Raw genomic sequence first — 26,893 nt, forward strand, 5'->3', positions numbered from 1 at the left:
ATCTTTAAACAATTCCATACAAAAATAAGGAGTAAGACCTTGTTGCTACCAGATTCAAGTCTTCCAAGCTTTATATATAATGTCAGAAAAACCAGGAAACCTGGCAGACTTTAGAGCATTATGTGAAATATATTCATACTGCACCTGTAGACACTCAAGTACTGTAATTTTTTTCTGAACTGCTAAGTTGGAAGGGACCCATCAGGATCATGAAGTCCAACTCCTGGCCATGCATAGAACACCCAAAGAACCACACCATGTGCTTAAGAGCATTGTCCAAACACTCCTTAAACTCAGACAGGCTTGCTGCAGTGACCGCTTCCCTGAGCAGCCTGTTCCAGTGCCCAGCCACCTGCAGGGTGAAAAACCTCTTCCTGACACCTGACCCTTGGTCACTGGTCACAAGAGTGAAGAGATCAGTACCTGCCTCTCTGCTGTCCCTTGTGAGAAAGCTGAAGACAGCAATGAGGTCTCCCCTCATCCTCCTCCAGGCTGAACAAAACAAAGTGACCTCAGCTCCTCCTTGTAAGGTTTCCCTTCCAGACATTCACCAGCCTCTTTACCCTCCTATGGATGCTCTCTAATAGCTTAATGCCTTCCTTATATTGTGGTGCCCAAAACTGCCCCCAGGACTCGAGGTGAGGCCACCCCAATGCAGAGCAGAACAGGACAATCCCCTCCCTGGCCTGGCCAGCAATGTAGTGCCTGATGTACCCCAGGACATGGGTGGCCTTACTGGCTGGACAGCACTGCTGACTCATCTGCAGGGACTATGAGAAGTTCTCCCAGCATCGTAATTCCAGCAGAAAACACTGTTGGCCTTTTGTGATTAGCTACTTTCGTTTTTGGTTCTTCTGCTTTGGAGTTCCCTTGGTATATTTCTAACATATGAATGACACGTACATTCTGTATCTAAAAAAAACAACTGATCCTAATGAGGCACAAATCATCAGGCCAAATCTAACTTCTGTTCAGCCTGGATTATCTGGTCCCAAAAAAAGAGATATGGATGCAAAAAAGATCAACCTGGAAGCCCAGGTCTATAATCTTCCATGCTCTGACCACTAAGGATGTCCAAGACTACAGACAATTCCTACAAACACAGGGCCCAAATAATTCACCCCTCAGGGAGCAGGAGACTTTCCCAGGGGAGGTGGAAATCACTGCAGAAGGTCAACAGGCAAAGGTCTGGCCAGTGGCTCAGTTTTCTCCACTATGAACAGAGAACACCACTGGGATTTCCAGCTGGGTGAAATTCAGCTGACCATGGACAGTGACAGGGTTGCTATTAGTTTCCAAGTATCAGTCAAAGAAGCGTGTCTGATTAATTCAATTTTGCAGCCCTTTGAGTGATGTTAGAGGCAGCTGCTTGTCTCAAGATATCAGATTAAAAAAACACCACAAAACCTCCCATGTTCCCACCCACAAATATGGATTTGGATCTATTTACAGAGGCCTCATTCTCAGTGTTGCACTCATAAACAGTAAGGATTATATTTTAAAGTCACAAGAGCCCATGCTGTGAACACAGCTAGCAGAAAATTCTGCTGCAACACTGGTAATGCGATTTACAACGAAATATTCCTACACATGGGCAAATGTTCCAGTGTAAGGGCAGCTCTGAATCCATTCAGGAGTTTCCAGTATAGAAAAAGATTTCTGTACGAAACCAAAATGTACAGAATATTCTATTTAAAAGGCAGTATAGCAAGTCTACTTCCTTCTTTGTTGATTTAAAAAAATGCATATGACTTCTTTGTCACACTTCATCTTTGGAGAATATAACAGTTCATATACTGCATATAGTCATTTAAAAAGCTGAAATGCTCAACCCAATTAAAACTTTTTAAAGAAGTTACTTTGGTTTTTCAAATATGCAAAAGTCAACAAAAAGGGACAAGCACATCCATATCTGTACTTTACAATTTTCAGATGTACTATCAGATGTTGTACAAAATAGTCTTATGATTCTTCATTTTAGAATAGATATTTAATAGTGACTTTAGTTAGTTAGTTTGTTGGTTAAGTAGTTAGACTTGTGCCTTGCATCACAGATGAAATCATTCTAAGTTTAAGCAATCAGCTAATGAGCCTCACATTGGGAATCAAAAGCAGAAGACCCTCAGCTTCTCTCTTTCCTCCTCCTACAGAAAGAAAAACATTTTAAAGTGGCACAGAGGCTCTTAATCCTACACCATGCAGAGGATCACAGGTCCTTCCTAACATGAGGTGAGAGTCTCCTGACCTGTATTATGTTACAGGCATCATGGCAACAGCACCAGAAATGCTGAAGCTGCTCTGTCTGGATGGTGGGAGACTACAGAAAGAACCAGGCCATGAGCAGCAAGTCCTGCTCTTGCATGGAAGGGAACAACAACCAAGACATCCTTGGCAAGCAGAGCTTACTGGTACTCAGTAGTTAAGAAAACCTGGACAGTCACCCTCCATCGCCCCCAGAAGGATAGGTGGATGTAGAATTAATTTAACACATACTTTTTTAATAAATTATAAAGCAAAAAGCATTTCACAGCTCAAAAGAAAACAGATGTCAGAGATGTTCCTAGTACTTTATATAACCAATTTAAAGCAAGAGGATGACAAAATTTAAAAAGAACTGCAACTTTTATATTAATCAGCAAGACACTGTAAGATGAATGAGGCCTGGCACCAGTACCAAAAATACATCATTAAGTTACTAAACCAGCATTTTGGACTTGGCCTTAGGCAAGACTCTGAGAAAACTGGTCATCTTCTAGGCTTTGCAGAAAATTTCAAGGGTTGTACCTCCCTCACAGACAGGATACTATGCCTCTTAATTATCTTCCAGCTGACCATGGAACAGAAAATGAGGTATCAGCAGGAAAAAGCTTTTTAGTCCAACTCCATTTCTACAAAACAACAAAGTATCAAACTCCAGCTCTTGCGGATGTTTACAAAAGCCCTACACTGAAATTGCTCTTCTAATCATTCTGAGCACATACAAGTTTTTTAGGTATTGGCAATAACTTCCGTAAAACACTAAATTACATCATTCTGGAAAAAATAACTAACCTTTTAAGAACAGAAAAACTGAAAGAGAAAACTTGGTCTTTGAATTTAAGATTCCTACTACATTTAATTAGCTTGTCTCCAGACCACCCATGTATGATTTTGTGATTTACTTGAGAACTTACCATCACAGACAAGTAAACTCCTTTGGCCTCTTGAACTACTCTAAAACTAAATACTTTCTTTTCATAGAACTCACTGAAGATCATTTACCAGCAGCCATTTACACAAAGTGTTTAGGTTAACAGAGATAAGGCAAACAGTATTTACCAGTCTTTAAGTGAATTTACTCAGCCCTCTATAAACTGTTTTGCTTATCTGATACATTTAGAAAGGACTGACTGCTGGTACAGAGAGAACCACAGCCAATGTGTGGAGTCACTGGTTCCTCAGCCATACCACAAACCTGCATCAGCAAATTAAAAAAAAAAAACAAACTTAAAAAGGGGGAGGGGGAAAGAGAGAAATGGCTGCACTTGTCATTTCAGTTGGCTTGCCCAGGCACAAACTCAGGCAGAATCTTGTCACCCTTCCCCAGAGAGGTTTTCTTGCACAAAGTCCAGGTAAGCCATGGAGGCTGCGCTAAACCACCCGTCCTTGTGACTGCTCTGCACGCTCAGCAGCCAAACCACTGCCTCTTGCAGATATCCAACCACCTGACGGCCTTCACTGGCTCTTACATCAGTTGAATTAAAAGCAAAACAGTCTCTGTACAGCTGAAGCAAGTACTTTATTAAACAAGATTAAAGAGACTGGTCCATTTCTGCTCATGTCCAGCCCAGTATGGGGAGGCTTAGGAATACTGCTCCAGTATGAAATACTGAAAATTTTTATAAACACCCACAAATATCCCCTTCAGCTTCTTTTCAGCTAATTGAGTTCAGATAGAAAGTTGTTTTTTGTAAAAAAAGCAATAATAACTTAAAAGTGACATATATATAAAAGGAGTCCCAACTTAGACCTACACAACTTTTTTTACTTCCGTATGCAAATATTCCCATAAGGACAATTCTCCTGACAGCGCACCTCAGCTAGAAAAGTGCCGTAAGAATATAATTTTCTCCTCTTTTGCAGTGACCAAAATGGAAGTAGTCTCTCACATAATGTTTCATCTTTTTTCTGTACTTGCTACAATTGGGTATTTTTCCAAAAGCTTTCTGGCACCAGATCTCAAAGAACACCAACATTTCGATACACTTTGTTTTCATCGTCTTTGGGATCATGTCACAAATTGCTACAGTTCAATAAAACAAAAAAGGAGGGGGAGGATGGGAAGAGGCAAGGGATAAAAGTAGAAGGAAAGATGAAGTGGCACAGGGTCTCCTCTCCAGACAGCACCACCACTCCCTCTGCAAGCCATCATCTCTAACCCAAGAAAAAAGGTGTTCTGCAAACAGACAGGACAAATCTTAGTCCTTTTTTTCACTAAATGCACAAGTCATAAGCCTTCATGAATAGCAATGTCAACTTCTACTTGAAATGCAAAACCACTTTTTTACTTGTTGCCATGTGATCAAAGGTAAAAACATGAACGATTATTTCTCAGTAGTTCTCCCTAATGCTGTAAAATTATGAGGCTTTCAATTTTAACAACACTTTATCTGAGAAGTTGCAAGCAATTTATTCTCTATATACAGCTCTTCTATTAATTCCACACAGATGTTCTTGGGGGAGAACAATCACCACAGAAGATTCAGATCTTAAAGAATAATCACTTTGCCTTAGGAAGGTATGTGTTAGAGAAAATAAAATCTCTTCTTTCTAAAATTTTAAGAGGCTTTTCAGAGAGTATTTGTCTTAATTAATCACTGCTATAGAAAAACAAATTACTGCAAACTATACTGGGATCCAAGCAGTTTTCAAGGGTTGGGATAATCTGTACTTGGCTGAGTGCCCATGAACGTCCTCAGGTCTGAGGATATACCAGAGCAGTGTACACTCAGTTCTGAGATACAACAAAGCCTTTGGAGAGTTAAGTGACTGCACATCTGAGTCACTGTCTGAATGAGACATTTTGGCCTTTCACACACTTCCCAGTGCCAGAGACTCTGGATTTCAGTGAGGTTACAGCAGAGAGAAGACGAATCAAAAACAAAAGATGCTGCAAAAGCAACAGACTCTTTTCTCACTGTAAACTTTTAACTATTACTCTGCAGGCAGCTGCACTACTTTCCATCCATAACAATTCAAGTAAAGTTAATAAAAGGTAACAAGTATTGCAGTTTGAAAAGAGGCAAAAAGGGGAAGCTGTGACTCCTCCAGAGAAGATAAAGAGATTTGGTACTGAAAACACAACAACTGACTATATTTGGAGTCAAGGCTCTACAGTGACAATCCATACTCTCATTTAAAGATTAAACCTTGCTTTTGTTCCAGAATCCTAGTTGTGGAGATCCTGTTTCCTAAACCTGAGGGGAGGTGGCAGGGAATACATTTACTCTAAGTTAAGAAAAAACAAAACAAGTAGAACACACATGTATGCATGCCAAATCCAATGCTTTCACCAGACAGGTAATAACAAGTGGCACTATTCCGAGAGCAATATTGATTTAACAGATTGGAGCACAAGATTCCAAATTAGAAGAATAAAATGCCATTTGTGACTTGCTGCTGGGATTTTGGAAGACTTATTGTAAGGAAAATAAAAGTCAGCATTGGATTATATTCTGTAGAAGAAGAAATAAACAGATTTGTGGCAAATCTTCCTGGCTGTTTTACAAGGCATAGGAGTGAACAAAACCAAAAGGGAAGTAAAAGGAATACCACTGACCTCACTACACTTTTCTCCTGGGAGAACTAGTGGGCCTGCTTCCACTATTCTTTAAGAAAACCTTGCGGTAGTTTATGTACATCAGCATACAAAAGGCAACCTTTAGGGGAGGGGACTGTACACCTAAAAAGAAAAAAAAAAAGCCAGCAAAATCGGAAATTATCAAAAAGAGATTAAAAAAAACCCTGTTACAGCCTGTTAGGGAAGACAGACTGCACAGCCCAACAGGGCAGGGCACATCAGTCAGCCAGGCATGAAAGAAACCCTCAGTTCTCAAGGAAGACAAAAGCTACATGGCCACACATCCACACACAAGGGCATGATTTTCTAACAGTATTTGCTTTCACTTCTTGTTCTTACATCATCCTCTTTTTGCAAAATCATGAACTGGATTTAAAAAAAAGGCACTTCACTTTTGGTACAAGTTACATGAAGCCACCCAGGTTTAAGAAGACTATAGACTGCATAAGAAAAGGAAAGGTCTAACATAAATGTTTTACACAGGCGCACAGAGCATAAGATCTAGGATCACCCTTCATCCCAGCAGGAAAAAGGAGGACTTTATTCCACAATTTCAGTTTACCTATAAAGCAAAAATCCATATCCTCTTGCTGTGGATATTGCCCTCATGCCAGGAAAGCAAAACTACTTACAACAGCCTCATTTTAGAGCTCCAAGCACCAGCATAAAAAGTTCTACAAGACCCCCAGCAAGGAGCAATCCAAGTTTCTTTGACTACCACTGAGTGGGCACATTCTCTAATGCCTCCTGCAACAGATGCCTGGCAATCCAGTTACAGGAGAACACCATCTATTAGTGCCACCCAATCCTCTCCAGTTTCATGCCCTGGACTCAGTCCAGGTATGCCCAGTTTAGAATCTGGATTCAATTAAATGAGTCTGTAGTCATGCTTTAGAAGGTTTTCTGTGAACTTTGCCCATCAGACAGGAAATACTACAGGTGTAATTATTCTGGGATACCTTATTATTTCCCATTGGACAGACTATAAGGATCTGAAACAAGAAGCAGGAGTAGTGCCTACAAAGAATTGGATTTTTTGGCCAAGCATGGCACCAACTGATCACAGCTCTTGCACATAACAGAAACAAAACAGATCAGACCAACAGGTCTTGGCCTGAAACTCCTCTGCATCTCACACCTACAGAAAGTTACATGGATGGGTACTTTTTTGTAGGCTGGTCCTGGCCATTTGAGGTGTCCTTCCAAAGAGAGGCCTTTCCAGCAAATCTGTTCCAGGATTTCCTGCTGCTCAATTCCATTCACTGGATCCATGAAAATGTTTTAGACTCTTGACAGACAAACCCCTAAAATAGAATTTGGTAGTTTCAGTAGACATTGCAGTGTTTGGTTTTGGCCTGTGAACATCTTCAAACTTTGCTCTTTTCTCCTGTTTCATTTCACTAGAATATTTTGTAAGTGTCCACATAGCAAACCTCACATAGCAGATAAAGAAGTTCATATTTTATTCATTTTTGCCAAGCACCTTAGATAAAAAAAAAACAAACCCCACATGAGATTAGCAGACAAATGAGGATGTAAACTTGAAAGGCCAAAATATATAAGGCAGCTACAGTGTGTGTGTATGTGTACATAAGAAGCTTTACTGTAATCACGGTATTGTAAATATTTCAAGTACTCTGATTACAGAAGTTGATGACATGCATTCCAGTCATCACCATTTTCTTGGTACAGGAGAAAGGCATGACATTAAACAGTCCATACTGACACAGGTTTTATAGCAGTTAGGCCACCAATGCAAGAAAACATCCTTTTTTTTAATGGAGACTCCAAATTTGTTTATAAAGGGAAAGAAAAATGCATACCTATGCATCATTATTTTGCATAATTATGCATATACAGATGCATAATTTTTTCTGAGATGTTTGTTGATTTGGGGAGAAGGGTTTGTATATCAGGTTTGGCTATTTTTTTCCTTTAATAATCAAAAGGCATTCATTTCAGTTAACTCAGGAATTAGAGTTAGTAACCTGTTACCTAAGGCTCTTACAGGATTGAAAACAGACAAAAAGTCTTCTAAAGCTTCAGAATCTTTTCAGTACATAGCACAAAATATTAATGCTTTTGCCTCTGCAACACCTGCCTGGCAACACAACTACCCACAGCCATTTCCCTATCTGAATGGGAAGTCAAACACTACAGAGGAAATTAGTGGGGTTTCAAGAAGAAAGCTTTTAACACTCACCTTTCCCTTACACAGTGGTTCTGGTTCACATACTCCTCTCCTGCTGCAGTGCCACTGAACCAGAAACAGGCACACTTACACAAGCAGGAGATGCTATTCTGTCAGAAACTAACTAGCAGCATGCCTTGTATTTACAAGCCAATCACAAACACCCAGGATTTCTCTATTTCCAGTTCCACAGTAAAGTTTAGGAGCACCTGCTGATCTCAGGAAGATGTTCATAGGATATTACAGTCCTACTGTGAACAAACACATTGCCTATATAGACCATTTTTCTGGTGGTTTCTTTGAAGAGAAATTAGACCTTTGACAGAGACTTCTACAGTGCTGCAGATACACAAACATGAATAAATAACTAACTATCCTCTCTGGGTCATTTATCATACTCAGCAGTTCTCACTACTGAAGGTAGTGAGAACCTTTCCTACTCACTATTGAAGGTAGTGAGAACCTACTCCTTTCTCCTTTGAATTACCTAAATGTGGAGATGCTGAAGCAGAAAACAAAAGGTAATTCAAACTCCTCTTGTGACTTTTCCCTAACTTCAGGGAGCATCCTTTCTGATGGTTGTATACTGAACCAATAATAAATTCAGCCTGTTGCTCTCCCAGACTCCTACAACACAGAATATTTCAGAGCTTCTTGCATGGGGATGTATGTTTGCCCATTTAAATTTATGTTATCATTTGTACTACACCGAGGCCATTCATGATTTAAATTCTAGTATCTGTCTCTCTTTTTCCTCAAATGTATCTAGTCAACTGAGCAACCCTGGAAGCTACACTTCCAAAACCAAGTATTACCTCCATTATCCAAATTACTTATCCATGGAGGTGATGCCACCTACAGAACTTGCTCAGAACTTCTAGTATGGTTGCTCTACTAACTTTTCTGAAGTAGTCAGCATAATCCTGTCATTACTCTGAACCTTTCCAGATGCTTATTTTCATTTTCTGTTACCCACATCAAGAGATTCCCTTATCTCAGGTTTGATTTTAGATTAACACATGTAAGATTCAGTTTAAAGGGCAACTTAGTCAGGTTTAAAGGGCAACATTCACCCTCATAAGGAAACAAATGAACATGAAAATACAGCAAAGAAAAAATATGCCAGAGAGTGTCAGTGCTGAAAGACAACTGCCATCCCTCTCAATTTCAATTGTCATGCCACTATGACAAAATCAGATGAACCAAGGACTAGGGAAAGATAAATACTTCCTTCCAGTAATTAGAAAATGGACCTTTCTGATAGTCATATTAGAAACACTGGCAGTAACTATGTAAGATTTATATAAAAGCTTGCTTTACCTTTTTCTTACAGTTGTCCAAAGTGAAGTACAGTGGTCATACTATCTGTCCTGCTTCCAAGCTACACCAAACTCCAGAGCTGCACATGCTTGGGAGATTCTGAAAATTCTCAAGAGTGATCTGTGCAAGTCTTTTGCCAGCAACACTACTAGCTACATATGGATGCATTAACTCATAAATATACATATATATAATCTTCCCAACGCAACACATCTTGCTGCTATGCCAGGATAATTATTTACATGGTGGACCCTCGATCACACAAAGCATTCCTCCTGTAGAACACCTCATTAGCAAACCTGACTTTGAATTTTTAAGGCAGATTTCTCTACTTCATGTTCGGTCAAAAGGTCTCTGAATTGATCAACTGTTGTAATTATCCACTTAAGAGAGCTGAGTAAAAGGTGATCACAGAAGGGTTGAGGTTGAAAGGGGACCTCTGTTGGTCAGCTGCTCCAACCAACACCAGTCCTCAAGCAGGGTCAGACAGAGTCAGCTGCACAGGGCCCCATCAAGATGGCTTTTGAATGACTCCAAGGATGGAACTCCACAACCTCTGAGCAACCTGTGCTAGCGTTTGAAAAGCACAAAGTTACTCACTGTGAGAGCTGTCAATCAGTGCCTGTAACCTCTTGCCTTGTCACTGGGCACTGCTGAAAAGAGTTTGTCTGCCCCTTCTCCATTTCCTACAACCAGCTTTAGTACAGCCAGATAAAGCCCCTCTTGTCTTCTCCACACTCAGTGGCCCCAGCTCTCTCAGATTTCCCTAGTCCCAGGGCCATCTCTGTGCACCAGCACTGAACTTGTTCCAGTATGTCCAGGTTTTTCTCATACTGGGAAGACCAGAACTGAATCCAGCACTTCAGGTATGGCCTCACCAGCGCTTAGCAGAGGATTTACCTCTATCAACCTGCTAGCAACAATTGTCTTTATGCAGCCCTGAAGGCTCTTGGCAAACTCTCTAAGACAACCCATAAAAACCTCTGTCTCCATAAACCAAGGGTGAAGGCAAAGAGTCTAACACACTTTCAGAAGCCAGAGCAATTGGATTATAACAAAAAAAAGATATCTGCAGAGTAACTTGCTGATGGGCAGTACTTCTGAGATTAGCCAAGGTTATACAATTAACTTACAGCAAAATATTGTCTGTTACAATAGGATACAAGATGTGAGGTTAAGTGTACAGAAAATTCACATGCATTTAAGACTTCAGTTAATGACAGCGCTACCCCTCATCTTCTCTGTAGCAAACAAACAGTATTTACATGTGAGGTAAGCGTCACCTGAGAGTCAGAGCTCCAGGGAAGGAACAGTACCTTGTTAAAAGGATTAAAGTATGCTATTCCCTAACGTACAAGCTTCTCTCTATGCATAAATTGACTTCCATGTACTTCCACATGTCCCACAAACTGTGAGATATGGACCAATTACCAAGAGCCCAGCAAAGTGCCACAAAGATGACTTATGGGACCAAGGCATTTCTCTTGTGATGAAAGACAGAGAGCTGGAGCTGGCCCAGATGATCTCCAGAGGTCCCTCCCAGCCTCAACTATTCTGGGCTTCTGTGAAGCTGTCAGAGCTTGTGCTTTTTTACTGAGAGTGACTGAGAAAGGTACTTTGACACATCATTCATAAAAATTACAGATACACTATTTCTCCAGTGAAGTGGAAAGCAGAAAATTAAGTGATCGTGGGGGGGAACCAAAAAATCAAATCAAACCATACCTGATGAGGTAGTCAACAGCCCAGAAGCTAAAAGTGATCTCTCCACTGAAATGAGTGCAGGTTTTTCCCCTTTTGTAGTACAAGTATGGGATCTTTTTTGAGTTCACTTCTTTCTTCCAACTACCAAAAGTAACCTTATCTCAGGATGCTCCAAACACAGGACCCTCAAGTCATTTTCCCCTCCTTCTTACTGATAACATAACTACAGATTAAAAGTTGTTATGGTTAACAAAGACTATAAGCACTTTATCTCCGTAAACTTTTTTTTTTTTAAATATGGAGAATGTCAGAGAACGAACTATCTAAATCAAACTTAGGGGTATACGCACAGAGTATATGACTAACTAAAAATTTCACCAACTGCCTTTGCCAGTTCTCTGCTTGTTGAGAGTCAAGTTCCCCAGAAGCTACCACTCAGCTTCCTGCCCTGCTGCACAGGCACCTCCAGGATACTCACCTGAGCCAACAAGACTCGTGAGGCAAAGCAGTACCAAAACAGCTCTCCTTGGATTTCTAAACTACCTTAGTTCTAAATTCCCTTGGTAACACTTCACTGCACAAAACACACACCCCCTTGCCCACTGTGCTCTTCATTTCTTCCTCCCAAACTCTCCACCTGTCATCCCAATACACCATGTTATGCCATAAGGCTCCCCTCTAGGAATCACAGACACCACCACTCAGGTGACATACAACAGCAGGTTTCTCAGGGAAGCAAATAATGCTCTCATACCTGTCTGCTGTGTACATCTTCAGTACTACCCGTAAGCTACTCTCTTATAGCTGAAAAATGAGTTAAACAGATTTTATTTAAGGTGACCCAAATGTGTTCATTACTGAAGAAAACTTCTTTGTAAAGGGACACAGAAAGAACATATATGCATAAAGTCTTCTGTTTGTTTTTCCAACAATAAAGAACAACCATATGCACATACACAGAAAACATTTCAGACTACACTTCTGAAGAGAGAGCAACAGAGAAGCAAACTTTCTTGGCAAACCAGCCACCTACAAACAGACAAGTTCATCCTCACTTGGTAAATGAGCATTGCAAAGTAGAAAGGCACTTAGCTCACTCTTAAAATAAGTGCTAATGCTGTAAAAGATCAAATATAACAAAGTAGTTTAAACCAAAGAGAAATCATGCACTGAAAAAGGAAGGCCAAAATAAGAAATCCTAGGATGACAACTTGATTCACAGTTTACTCAAGTTAATGAAAGACTCCAACTCCCACAGATTTCAGCGGGTTATGAAACAGGTCCTGCAGAGGGAAATGTACCAAGTCACAAACAGCAATGCTGTATTTTGATACGTAATTGCCACCAGTGCCTATGAAGAAATCCCTGGTGTAAAACAGAGAACAAATACAGTAATCTGGCTTTCTCATTTTAAAAATGGCATGAAAGAAACAACAAAAGAAAGTTATTGAAGAGAACTAGATTGTTCCCAGCTGTTGTCATAAAATACTACAGCTGTTCATGTCATTGCAGCTAATGACCAGTTGCACTTTTTTAAAGATTTTAACACAGTATGACCATTGTAATCTACATCAAACTGAAACTTGGCAAGCATCATGGAAAAAAGACTAAGAAATCATTTAAATCCTATTTTATTTTTAATTTCTGTTCATGGGTTGGTTTTGAGTGTTTTGGGGGGGATAGGAAGGGATTTTGTAAGAATGGTTCTTTATTCAAATTGTCAATTATGTTAAACTACTTACAAAATCATGGTAAATAACAGGTATTAAATTATCAAAATTGTCTTTTCCAGTAATAAAAAGATAATTGAACTAATAAATCCTGGTTTGGTTTTTTGGTTAAAAAGAGGTGTGCTGACTTAAAGTCTCAAGTTGAAGGAAAAGATGATGAAACATCTTTTCTCTGGAGCCAAGAACAGGGTAGGCATCACCATCTAGAAGCTTTTAATTGCTTTGCTAACTGAAATATACATGAACCAAATCAGACTTATTCATAAAGATTCAAGTACACAAAAGCAAAGAAAAGGTTAAAATAGAAAAATTCATATATATATATATATATATGCAGAAAGAATTTTCAGATACAGCTCTCTCCAATGAAGCACTATTCTTTGACATATGGAGAAAAAGCTAGAGCAAAGCATGTGTTCCCACATAAAATCTCCACAGAACTTTAAACATACTACTTCAAGTAATTTCATGGAATTTCTCAAGAAAATGAGAGAATATAGGTTCCTCTCTAGCAATGTGTCCTCCCCTCCAAGATCATCCACACAGAGCTATAGACCAGGAAGAAATCACAATCCTGCACTGCTTTTTATCTTCCTTATTGCTACCAAGAAAATAATGCATGAAGAAAATTAGAAGTCATTTTACCACTTTCTCCACTTTAAGAAACAAAAACACTGCCAGAGAAATTCCAAATACTTTGGAAAGATGATGACCTAAACATACACTGCTTTGACCTATTTTCATGGCAGTGGCCTGGGACTCTGTAACAAGCAACAAACACAGCAGCAACAAAAAACCTGTGACAATGAAACTTCCTGATCCAAAGGAAGAAATAATTGCTAAATATGAACTTATAGCCAAACTTAGCAACAGATAAGAAGCTAGAAGCTGAGCCTCTTTTCCTCACTTTGGGACATCTATCTAGACTGCAAAGGATTTCTTCCCAAATGATGGTTACTTCAAAACACAAACAATCCTGAAACCTTAAGCAGCAACATAGTTATTCATCTGTCACTATCAGTAAAAAAAAAAAAAAAAAAAAAAAAAAAGTAGATTTGTAAACCCAACCTTCAAATACAAAAGTCTTAATTAAAAATAAAAATCTAATCACACACAGCATGAGGCCAACACTCTAGTTTTGGATAGTTTGGATTCCATTAGTTAAGCCTATTGAACAATGCCTAGAGTGACTGTTGTAAGACTCTGTAGCATCACATCTGCATAAGCCATTATTAACACATGTTATTTTCACCATTCCAATCAGAAGTTCAAAGTGCACTTCCTTTCTTATAGCAACATTGTATAAAAAGATCAAGTCTGCACAACTAGGAAGTATTAGATGAACACTGTAGCTCCATAGCAATTTTGGATGGTTTTTTTTCCCTTCAGCTCGGCATTGTGCAAAAGTCAAGATAATTCAAAGCATTTTGCCAACAGCAATCTGATGCAATAAAATATCTAAACTAATTGTCTCCAAACAATGGGATGAAGAAAAAGAATATAGGATAGAATATTGTTTTAGCAATATCTGTCTCCATCAGTACACGTTTCAACACATTACAGCACTTTTTAATTCTGGAAGCTTGATTTTATTAACCCAAATATGCCTTTCTCAAAGACAAAATAATTGCTGCATCTTTTCTCAAAGATTTTATACAACCCTTTTTTAGCATGGTTTTTCCCTTTCATTTACACAAAGTTTTGGTACAGTCTCCATACAGACTAGGTTCTGCACCTTCCAATCCTAAAGTTTAAGGTGGGGGTTTTAAAATTCACTGATCTGTGGTGAACCTCAGGATTCTTCTCAAGTATTAGCAATTTCACCAAGTCTTACCCATCATTGCTAACTAACTTCCATGTCTGATTATAAAAGCACCAAAGCAGGAGGACCCATACCACCTCCCTTCCAAGTTAACCGAGAACACGCTGTTCATGCTGGCTTTGCAAACCACACAAGCTGAAACTAACAGTCATACTATGAGTGTTCAACATAAACTGCAAGAAACCTGCAAGCAGCAGCTGAGCTGCAGAATAGAGACATCCTTCTGTGACAAGCTGGGTAGAGCTTGAGCAGCACACTGACAGTGGAGCTATTCACTGAAAAGAAAGCTACAGTCAGCAGCTGGCTGCAGAGTTACAACAGAAGTCTGAGTACTTCCCCTGTTCTCACATGCTTCCCCAGGCACCTACAGATGCACCAAGAGGAAAGATACAGTGTTCCATGAACCTCTTCCATTAAATGCACACACCCAAATCACTCAAATCTACCAGGCAGCACTCAGGCTGCTCATCATACTTAGCAACAAGCAAACAAGCATAAGAGCAATGAGGAAAGAACAGTTTTTAGAAATGCAGGACAGGAATAGACAGGAAAAGGGCATTTTGAAACATGAGAGGGGGAAAGCATTAAAAACATGACTTGCTGACAAGTAAAAGGAGCTGCAACAGAAGCTCAGCACAGCTTTTAATTACAAGTAGAATGAAGTTTGATTGATAGACAGTTTTCAAATGAAATGTTTTTGAAAACTGGTTAAATACACCCTAAAGGATGCTATCTACACCTTAGACACAAGCACCCCAAGACACACAAGAACTAACTTCTAAAACCACCATTTCTAATGTGTGGTGTCTTTCCACTCTGCTTCTTTTCCTCTCCAGCTCCAAACATCAATGGTGTTAGCTGACCATTAGCTGGAGATGATGCTGGCATCCTAAATCAATCTTAAATAAGACAGTCATGTTCTCCTCATACAGCACTGTTGCTGTATCAACACTACCATGCCTAAGCTCTCTTATAAATAGAGATTAAAACACACATAGATGACTGTCAAGGAGGTACTGCTCTGGAGGTGTTATTTCAACAGCGGCAGCTTTCTGGGGGAAGAGTAAATAGGGTGGGAATTAGTCCAGATTTTTACCTTTAAAGGAATGATTTACCATCATAATAGCACTTATTGTCTCCCTGGTTTTCCACACATGATCTCTGGTCTCTTCCTTCACTCAGTAATTATAGGAAACCATTAAGTATGTGCCTGGAGTACCACCTCCAGCAATTCCACATCTCAATCCACAACCCAAGGGGCAGACCACTCCGTGAGCCACACACTTAGATGAATGTGCACAGTTAGTCGGCACATGCAGTATAATGGTTTTCAAAAATGGGGTGATACTTTCCACCATTACTGAATAGACATAAAATGATCTTTTATGGGGGAAAGTCAAGATAAATGACTGATTATCACAAGTGGAAATTATTTGAATGTTCAGCTGAAGAACTATTGTGAAATCACAGCCTATATTTGATTCATGAAACCACATACAAAAGAATATAAGAAGGTACCTTTTCATGAAGACAATTTGAAGTGGCTTTTACTTCAGAAACTTGTGGCTTCTTTTATGGCATGCTTACAGTAAGTGTTAAGCAGTATCTCTCCATCTTAAAATACTTTTAAGGAAGTACTTTTTTCCACATTCCTTGAAGCTATGAAGAAGAAACTAATCCCCACTATAAACTGCTTCAACATCATTGAGAAGCCTAAAATAAGTTAATATTCACAGTTAAATGGAGTACCAAATTTAACTTATCGTCCTGCTTTTGTACTGTAAGTAGAAGCCACTCAGCGAAACATAAGAAACTGGAAAAAAAAACAAACCAGGAAGATGAGTTGGCAGTATCCAGGCTACAGGTACTTATTTATTGACATTACCCAAAATTACTTTTGATAGAAAATCCCTTTAGAAATACCAGACAGAACGCACTGTGCTGAGTTCTAGAAGCTAGAACTACAAAAAAGATAATTTAAAATATCAAGTTATATAAACAAATATATTTTGCACATGATCTTCCTGCCACAACCTGCACTGCAATGCAAGCATATCCACGCAACAACTATCATCTCTAAGTGGGATACATGTGATGAAAGTAAATACCATTCAATTTGGGTATGGATAACAGAGAGAAAACAACTGTTCTCTTCAACATCTCCCTATAGAAAATGACCTCAACTGGCTCATATTTTCCAATTAAGTTAAACGCTGATATCATTCAGTACGTACTCCCCTTTCAAGATTACAAACAGTGGTATTAAAAGCACTGCTCCCTACTGAGGCTCAGTCAAAAAGAGCAGGCAACAGAAGGCAGCTTTAGCCAATGTGGAATTCAGAAGCATACAAAAGGTATTTAACACACAAACAAGGCAATTTTGTGCCTCACTTCATATCAGTCCCACGACTCAGCACACTCAGCAAGCCACTCTCTCATCATACAGAGCATGAGAAAAGCCTCCCACCTATGCAGTGCAGCAATAACTCTGTAAGAAAGGCACCCTTCAGCAAGTGCACAGTTTTCCCCTATGCCTATACAGCAAAAGACTTGTTTCACTAAAGGGCTTATTTACAAAATGATCTTAAAGACTAAGAGGCTCAGTGAGTTCATAAATCAAAACAAATCACCAGCTTTATTACACATAGTCATCAAAGACTGTACTTTGGTTTTGTTTCAGTTTCTCAGCACCACACTCATAATCCCTCATGAGCGCTACACACATCCCACATACACACACAGGTTTGTACAATGTAAAACATACAAAGACTGCAACACCTAAGTGTCATCCAGTTGATAAAATCTATTGGTCTTACAAGTATTAACTTAGTTTTGACATGAGGTAAGAACAAATTAGTTATATACATAAGAAACCATAACACAGCAACCTTGCTTTCTTTCCTAAACAACCATAATATCTCTCCAAGTATATTCAACTGTTTTCTGCTCCTAGGTGCCTCTCACACAGCTTGTTTCATAAAGGTACCTGGAGACTTGCAACTATGGAGTTACTAAAACTGAGCTGGATGTACACCTGCTCCTTCAATTGAAGGTAATAGTGGACAGGAAGAGAATCAATCCCCAGCTGTACCAGCACCACCTTTCTTGCACAGCTGTGGGTGGATTCTCTAGTTAATGGTACACCTTGAACCCAGATGCAGTCTTCCTCAGGACAAGCAGTATACCCCTAAGTACTACAACAATAAATTAATTAAAGTCAGCTTTCCTATGCCAACAGAAACAGCTACAAAGCAATTCCTTCTTTTTCCTCATGAGGATCAGATAGACACAATCTTCAGCATCCTCAACAGAGAGGCCTATCATCCTTTACTGCATTAGACACTTTATTTAAGTAACCTTGGTCCTTGCCATAAATAAGCAATACCCAAATTTACACCAAAAAATACACCAAATCCACAAACGTTACAGATGTTCAGGTCAACACAATTGCTCAAAACCCACTGAAGCGCTTGCAGGACTCATCTATGCTGGAAAAATTGAACTCAATTCAGAGGAAGACAGAAGCAGGCTTCTGCAATTCACCAACGCTGGATTCCAGCCTGGAGCACAAGCCTTTGGTGAATACACACAAGTCTCCCTGGACTAATGGGAATTACCAATGAAGTTTAGAGTTTCCATTATTGACAGCAATTTTACCTCTCACAAATCTGAAATGAACACTGATGGTGAAATATCGATCCTGAGCTGGCATTCATATTACATTACAAACAACTGTCAGCCTGCACTTTAGGAGAGCATTAACAAGGACACAGTTTGAAATCCAGAGACAGCAGTGTCTGGTTTTATTGTGTGTTGTCAATTGCTGATATAACCATGTACACCTCCCCATGCAACGCACAAGAGGAAAGGACAACACCAAGGATCACAAGCCACGGCTACAGCCCTTCTAAACAACTGAGACAGAATTATTTCATTAAAACTACACTTCCAATAAAAAAGCACCAAACACAAAAACCCACACAAAAGCATACAACCATCTGACCTGCCCAGAAAAAAAAAAATCAAAACAATTAGTGTACCTAACTAAGTGCAAGATTTCCAAGAAATACTGAATTCACTTTTATTGTACAACTACTCCAGTTGACTTTCAAAGTTTTTATTTAGGATTACTCTGCTTTAATGCAGTATTCCTCAGAGGCACTAATGCAACACTAAACACGTTGAGGAGGTCAAGTAACATGATACATGGCTTTTCCTTCCCTCTGGGTGGGGTTCAAATCTTGCTAATGTCAGTAGTGAGCAAAAGCTGTTGACATCAGGCAGTTGAGCCATGTGAAACGAGCTATTACCCTCAGTCCAGTTTTTCCTGGACAGGTATTCCTACCTTCACAAGAACAACCAAGCCTACACTCTGGCTGCCAAGTCTCAGGAGTTGGAGGCAGCATGGATAAGGAGTAGCTTCCTCAATCCTGAAGAAAGACCCTAACTTTTAAGACAGCTCTGTTCAAGTGAAAGCTGCACCATACCACTGACAAAAAGGCAAGAAATTTAAATTAATTATAAGCACATCAAGTCAGCACCTCCTGCAACAGTATCTTGTCCTGAGCCTTGATCCCACAAACTTCTGAAGGCACCTGAATATACAGTTTATCATATTTGCAGTCAACAGACCAAAGCGTTGCTCCTCTACAGCATGACAAAATTCAGAGTAAAGATGAATTGTGTAATTTGCATCACGACATACATACCATCTTCAGGAGAGCACCAGAGTAAAATGAAAGTACTCCTCAAATCATAACTGCATTCTCTGGATTAATTTTACTTTTTTCATTAGCCCAACAAAACTGACAGTTTTGTCAATTTTAACTACAGTTAATTTGCTTCTGGAAAGTTACCATTACACACAAACCTGAATTTCATCTTTACACTTCTCATCGTATGACAGTGTAAGATATGCACAACAAAGCCAGAAGAGCAAGACGGTAAAAACATTAGGGGCTCCCAAGCCTTTTTTCCCCACATCCCAAAATCATGTTTTATTTTTGAGTCAAATCAGTTCAAGCACACTTCAGACAATTCAAAAAGCAAAGAAAAATTAGTGTGAGATTAAATCCTCGCCTATGGAAAAGCTCCACTTCTCCATATATTTGAGCATTTTAAGCACGAGAAGCAAAAAACAAAATCAAGCCCACAGCAACCCCCTGAAGAAGCAGCTCTCAGCCACAAGCAATCTGCACAAAGCTGCTGGAACTGTAATCCCCCCAAGCCCGTCCCACTGTTACGTAACAGTGCCAAGCCAGGATTTTTCACCAGCCAGCTCAGAGTTACTGTTCGTAGGAAACATCTCCTCTCACACACCAGCAATCGAGAGGATTTAAAAAAAAAAAAAAACCAAAAAAAACCCCAAAAAAACATAATAAAATCAAACCAAAAAAATGCCACACAGGCAAGCAGGCAAGCAGAGGGAAAAATTTAATCCGGAGACTACATCCATGTTAAAGGCATTTCCTTTAAGTAAGGTTTTATATGATATTCTAACTTAGAAGAACTAGCTTGCTTTCTCAGGTTGCACTTTACCAGTGTTACAGTATCTGGTTATTCTCTCTAAAATAACAAGACTTCAACTACTTATAGAGGTGCTTACAATGCAACTTTTAATTTAATTATTCTGTGTTAATTTAACATTGCAAGCCCATTTCAGTTGTTCATCTCAAGAGGGTAAAAATCATGTCCTATATGACAGAAACAACCAGGTGATCTTTCCTTCGTTACCACCAGTTTCTTGACTTCCTTAATGTCCACAGGAAGGCAGTGTGAAGTGCCTAAGATGCAGCAAAGAATAATCCTATGAACAATCACTTGACTGTATACTACACTCCTTGGATGCTATTTTAAAACCTTAAAAGGATTTCAATATTTAATGGAGGCCTGAACCAGTTGAGCAGATCTTCACATCTACGCTGAAACACTGACATTATGAGACAAACAGTTAGCAGGGGCAATGGGCAGCACCTATGTTCCTTTTGTTCAAGACTTGAACTCAGTTTAACCAAGTTGATTTCTCTCTGAGCTGCATTATAAAAGTATTTAACTACACATACTGCTAAGTTTTCTTAGAAATAGTGGTTTTAGATCTTTGAGACATTTACACGTGGGAAAAACACAAAGAGCAATTGCTGACAAAACACATTTAGATGAGCTGAAAGCACTAAAGGTTTTGTAAATACTGAAATAATTAATGTTCATTACAAACATTGTCTTAAGCCAAAGGAAGCTGGCCACTGCAAAGATCAGGAGTTTGGTCATGTACCAGGACCACGTAGATTAATGAAATTAAAAAAAAAAAAAAAAAGAGATACCCCATAATCTCCTAACAGGATGGCCATTTGTTGTTTCTACAGGAGACAAGTATCAGCTAAACACAGGCTTTAAAGCCTACACTTGGGGTGATATAACAGACTAAAACTTAAATTGTAAATAGCGATTTTCTTAAAATTTTTGCAATTATGTTTCTTACAATAGCTGAATACCTACACTTTCCTTTGGAGGGGCAGAAAATGAAGTAAGAGGGGAAAAGGCATAAGATGGTAAATGTAAATATAAACACAAAACCACAAATAATACATCTTCCCAAATAGTATTTACACTGATTGTTTCATTCTGGCATACACTCATGTAAATACAGAAGTGTATGTATTTCAAGGCCATTTCCATTTCCAGCTTTCGCAGGATCTGGACACATCCATGCTGCACCTTGGATTTGTGCTGTCCACCGTAGCATACGGGTTATAACCTAACTGGGTGAAATACACTAGAGCTGGATACACTTGGCTGTGCGCCCAGTGCGGAAGGAAAGAAACAAACAAACAAAAAACACAAACCACTAAATACACGTGCACTTCCTACACACCGAGAAATGCACACGTGCAATTTACATCAGGCATCACCCCAGTAAATAAAACCTTGGTCTGTACTGCGGGGCACAACGTGCTGTCAACCCAAACTCTCATTTGTTTATACGGCCGAGGCTGGCAGCACAGGCGCCCCTCCGAAGCAGAGAAAAGCTCATGGAGCCCATCCGTGTTTCTGCCGAGCACCCTCACGGCCACCCGCACGCACACGCGGGAGCACGGGCACGCTACGCCCGCCGGATAACTTCACATCCTAGCAGGCCGGGCCGTCAGCAAGAGACGGCGATGGAGGAGGAGGAGGAGAAGGAGGAGGAGGAGGAAGCAGCCTTCGCCGCCTCCCACAACGCCCGCGGCCCGCTCCCCCTCGCCCGGCATCCCCGCCGCGGGAGCGGCCCTGCGGGAGCGGGGCACGGCGGAGCCGAGCGGCGCAACCGGTCCCCAGCAGCGGCGCTCGGTGCGGGAGCGCAGCCCCGGCTGCTGGCGCGGGGAGGCTTCCAGGCATCCTCGCTGCATGCGGGGAGCGGAACGGCAGTGACAAGCGGCGGCGCAGCCTGCGGGGGGGCTCCGGGGAGCGCGGTCCGGAGGAGTAGGAGGAATGGGGGATGCCCAGAGGAGCGGCCGGGCTGGGGGAGGGGGCCGAGCCCTGCCCTCCTCTCCCCCAGGCACCGGGGCGGGGGAGGAAGCTGGGGCTCCCCCTCTCTCTCACGCCAGCCCTGTGCAGCGCCTTCAAGGCGGAGGGGGGGAGGCGGCGGGGGGAGGAAGGGGGGGAAATGCTGCAATGTAGCGCCGGGCAAGCAGGCGAGGGAAGCCGCAAACCCTCCACCGGGGCCCGGCGCAAGCCCCCGGGCCGAGCCCACCCCTCCCAGCTGCCGCGCCGCCGGCAGCCCCGCGGAACCTGCCCGGGGCAGGCGGGGAAGGGGGGACGGACGCGACCCCTGCGGGGCACGGCGGGAGGACACGGCCGAAAGGGCGGCGGGGGCGCAGCACCCACCTTTCACCACCCTGTCCGTCGTCGATAACTTGGGATCGACGGCCTTATGCTCCGACATGTCCGGCGGCCGGGGAGGCGGCGAGGCTCTCCCCCCTCGGGCAGGGCAGGCGCGGGCTGAGGCGGCGGCGGCCGCTGCGGTCACGGCTCCGGCTCCTCCGCTGCGGCCGAAGTTGCCGCGTCCCGCCGCCGCTCGCTGGCTCGGCTGGGCTCTGCCGCGCGGTGCCTTCCTCCTTCGTCTTCCCCCACCCCCGTCCTCCTCTTCCTCCTCCAGTTAATTATTGCTGGCTTTCAATCACGCCTCCGGGCTGTGCAGGACGGCTCGCTCTTCCCCCCCCCGCCAAAGACCCCGGCGACAACACCCGCGGCGGGCGGCTGTCAGGCAGCGCCGGCAGGAAAAGCCGCGAGTGGACGCGGGCAGCAGGAACAGCCAGGTTGCACACGCAGCGGCCAGCCCTGCGCTTCCTTCCTCCGCGGCGCGCCGCTCCGGCTCCTCCCGCCGCCGCCACCACCACGGCCGCCGCCGCCCGGGATCGGGATCCGGATCCGGATCCGTGTCTTCCCCGCCGCCCCCCGCAGGGTCTTTCCGCGCCTCGCACCGACACCGGCCGCGGCCCCGCGCGCCGCTGCACACGCTCCGCCGCGCAGCCCCCGCGCGCCGCCCGGCCCCGCCCGCCCGGCTCCCGCTCCCGGGCGCCGCCATTGGCCCGCGCCGCGCTGCCACTCACTGCCGGCGCCCCGCCCCGCCCCGCGCGCGCCGCGCCGCGCCGCCCAGGTGCGCCCGCCCGCCCGCCGGGGCCGCGCATCCCCCGCCGAGCGCCCGCACGGCCCGGTCCGGCACGGCACGGTCCGGTCCGGCACGGCACAGCCTGCGTGTGGCCGCGGGAAGGAGCCTACTACCTGCCGCTCACGGGGGCGGCGGCTGCGCGCCGGGAACCGCGCCCGGTTGGCCGCGCCTGCGTGCCCCGCCAGCCCGCGCGGGTGCGGAGCGCTCCAAGCGCCTGCCCCGCGGGGTGTCCGCACCGAGGTGCCGCGTCCCCGAGAGGTGACACGCAGGTACCGGCACGCCGGCGCTGGCCTCCGCGAAAGGAAATCTTATTAAATAGCATCCTTGAGCCGGGGGGCTGCTGAGCCATCCCCTCGGATAAAGGAAAAATACATCCATCGCCCCTAGCTGTGTATCTTGCCCAGCGCATCTGGCACACGCCAGCTCGGGGCATGGGCTGGCGCAGCCTGCGGAGCTCGGCCTCGATGCTGGGACACCACTGTCCCCTCAAATGGGCCTGCGAGGACAAGCGGAATGGCCAAACATGGGTGAGAAGTGTTCGCCGCCCCCAGCTGGAAGAAATACAACAACTCTTGCTTCATGTTTCTTAGAGGATTGGAAAGTACTTTACTGTGAAGGTGTCCTCCACCATTCCAGACAACATAAATATTGTTATGGGCTTGTTTATACATGTTGTTCAGGAGGAGCTATTCCTGACTAATTTCATGACTAATTTCCAGAGTAAGGCTGGGCTGTTCCGGTTTAGTTTAACACCGTGAGTTTTAATTAAGGAGGAAAATAGGGCATACCTGTTCTGGAGAGAGATGTTTACAGAATTGTTTTTGAATAATTTCTGTGTAGATGTGCCAAGAATCAACAAACACCTAACCTGACTTCTCACTTCCCTCTGGGGTGGTGTATAAGTTGCTTGCTTAGCAGATACTATAGCTTTAGAAAGCCACCAAGAATATAAGATGGCAGTTGTGACACATACTCCCTGCTTTGATTTGCCTGACATTTTTAGGGGACGTTTTGTTGGCTGTCCTTGTGGTATTTTCTCTGAGCATGAGAAGACATTGTATGTGACTGACATTTAGTAGAACAGCATGAGTTCTCAGCTTGTTCCAATAACTGTGGTGAGCTCCATGTGCTGTGACCATCCTCTTGTCCCAGGAGCACAGACTAGCTGGTAATAAAGCTGCCATCTGAGATTCCTATTGCAGCGGTAACATGAGAATGTGAAACAGAGCTAGGGCTCAACCGAGGGTGTCATATATATGCCCAGAAAAATCCTGAAGCCCATGACAAGTAAGCAGACATCTCCCCATATGGTAGGCATAATTCATGAAGCATGAAGGGCACAGAAGAATCTGGACAGAAAACCCCCTACATCTTCATCCCCACTGCTGGGAAACACTGCCCAGCGGCACTTGGTGCTCGGACACGGAACGAGAGGCAGCATGTGAGGAATGCAGCATGGCCAGTAGTGCCTACATGTTGTGGGCCCCAGCTTCATGAGGTGTGGAGGACCAGTTTGGATCCGTTCCTCTGGGATTGCATGAGTCATCTGGATTTGTCCTCATAGCCTGGAATAACAGAAGCTCTGGAACTCTCGAGTTTACATTTGCTCCCCCATTAATCACAGGACAAGACTTCAGTGCTGCTTTTTTAACAAGAAAGTATCATTGTTGCTGCTGCTTAAATAAGAACATCCAGCATGTTTGTATTAATTCTGAAGCCTATATAGGAGTTCTTCCTTTTTAACAGTTTTCCTTTCCTTCTGGTTTTCACTTATAATATCCCATCCAGGTTATGTAAAGCTCTTTCATTTTATCTCGTGGAGGGTCTTGAAAATTCATCTGTTGAATGTGTTCAGTCTTCCTTGCCAAGGTGGAATCCCCATTTCAGGTCATCTCTTCTTAGGAGCATTCAGATGAGCTTTCCTAAGACAAAGGTCAGTACCACAGCCGAATACCACGAATCATGCCACTTCTGCAAGGAATGATACAGCCAAGATTCAGATCACAGGTGTAAGACCTCATAACTACTCTGTCTTCTTGTGGTGAAATCTTCACCCCATAACTTGTTTCCGTAGCAAAAGGAAATCCTTATCCTTGCTGTGATGGAGGGAAAGGAAGAGAGAGAAATGGCCAAACATTTTCTTTGTTCTCTGATAATAGTAACAAACTAGAGATACTCTGTTTCAGATTTGTGTTAGTACTAAAGGTTGTATAGGCATTCCTTATGACTTAAATCTGTCCTTCAAATCCATCCATACAGGTAGTCCTTCAGGTTTTCCTCACACTCCTTGGTCACAGAAGAATTTGTTTTTCATGGGATATGAGTCCTATTAGATTCCTTTTTCTCATTTAACAGCAGGAGGAGAATACGAAGATCACATCTTGGAGTGAAAAGAACACAGTCAGTGGATTCTGAGAAAATTCTAACACATTTGACCTCTTGCATCACTAATCCCTAGTAGCATTGTTAGTCATTTCATCCCCTAGTAGAATAAAAGCCCAGCATGATAGATTGGAAGCTCTGGTCTTCCAAAGAGCAGTCACTCCTAATTACTGATTTTTGAGGACAAGCTCTGGGGGAGATCTGGGGGAGAGATTTTCTCCAAGTCTGGAGTAAGTTAGCACCCACCTCTTTGCCTCAGATGAACAATTCTGTTCCATTTTAGCAGAGACATGGCAATTCTTTTAAGCAGCTCTGGAAAGTAGCAGCATCCAGCTGCAGAGGAAGGAGGAATAAATGCCCATACAAAGAGAAGTCAGTAATTCAAACTGGACTTTCATAAAGACACACAGACTGAGGGACTTCAAACAGTATCATAGATCCTATGAAAAATTAGCAGTCAAGTTGTCTTGACTCTATTTCAGCAGCAAGGTGAGGATTATTTTATAGACATGTAGCAATACTTTTGCCCACTGACTCAACCAATTAAGATATTGTCTTAAAGTATTGATTGCGAGAAATAGTATTTAAAATTTTAATAATTATTAGGGAAAGACTGTTCTACCTACAGGAGTCTGTCCTTCCTGCATTATTATTAGCCTCTGGAAGTTCTGGCTCCACATGTAATAAATGTAAGTTTGGCAATATCTTGGAAGTAAAGGGGAATTAGCAAGGGCCCTTAAATACTGTGATGGCTGGATGGAAAATATGTGCAACAAGGTTAGTCTGGATATTGGTGCTGCCTTAAATAATGATTTTCCTGATTTTTCTTTCAAGAGAGATGTGTAATTGCTTTGATTTACTTCCCTTCAATATAAAAATTACTGGGAATTCCCAACATCTTTGTATCTATGTCTATTGCTTAGGCCATAGCCTCTATAGCATCATTGTCTACAAGATTAAAACCACTACATACCAGTCTATGCTGATAGTGAGTCTTGAGGAGATGCTCCATAGTGAGCCCAACGTTCTGTTACAGCTCACAGTCACAATAGTGACAACAAGCACCTAAAACTTTCAAAAGAACTAGATCCATCTACATTTAACATAAAATAAATAATTTATTAAATAAATTATTAAAATAATTTATAAAATAAATTTCATACCAAATGTTGTATACTAGCCTTGGATAGGCAATATAATTTATCAACACTCCACATGTCGTTTGGTTCCATCATATCCTCAGGAGAGGAAATGCACC

General features: G+C 42.4%; 1 protein-coding gene across 1 annotated transcript in view; it reads right to left on the reverse strand.

Annotated features, from left to right (window-relative positions):
• Window positions 1–22,755, reverse strand: part of PPP3CA (protein phosphatase 3 catalytic subunit alpha) — a 170,831-nt gene extending 148,076 nt beyond the window's left edge. The window contains exon 1 of the mRNA XM_058803206.1: window positions 22,470–22,755. Coding sequence (XP_058659189.1) covers window positions 22,470–22,527 — 58 coding nt within the window. The 5' untranslated portion in view covers window positions 22,528–22,755. The remainder of the gene's footprint in view (window positions 1–22,469) is intronic.
• Window positions 22,756–26,893: the final 4,138 nt, after the last annotated feature.

The sequence above is a fragment of the Ammospiza caudacuta genome, chromosome 4 (assembly GCF_027887145.1).
Source record: "Ammospiza caudacuta isolate bAmmCau1 chromosome 4, bAmmCau1.pri, whole genome shotgun sequence".
In the NCBI taxonomy this organism is placed as follows: domain Eukaryota; kingdom Metazoa; phylum Chordata; class Aves; order Passeriformes; family Passerellidae; genus Ammospiza; species Ammospiza caudacuta.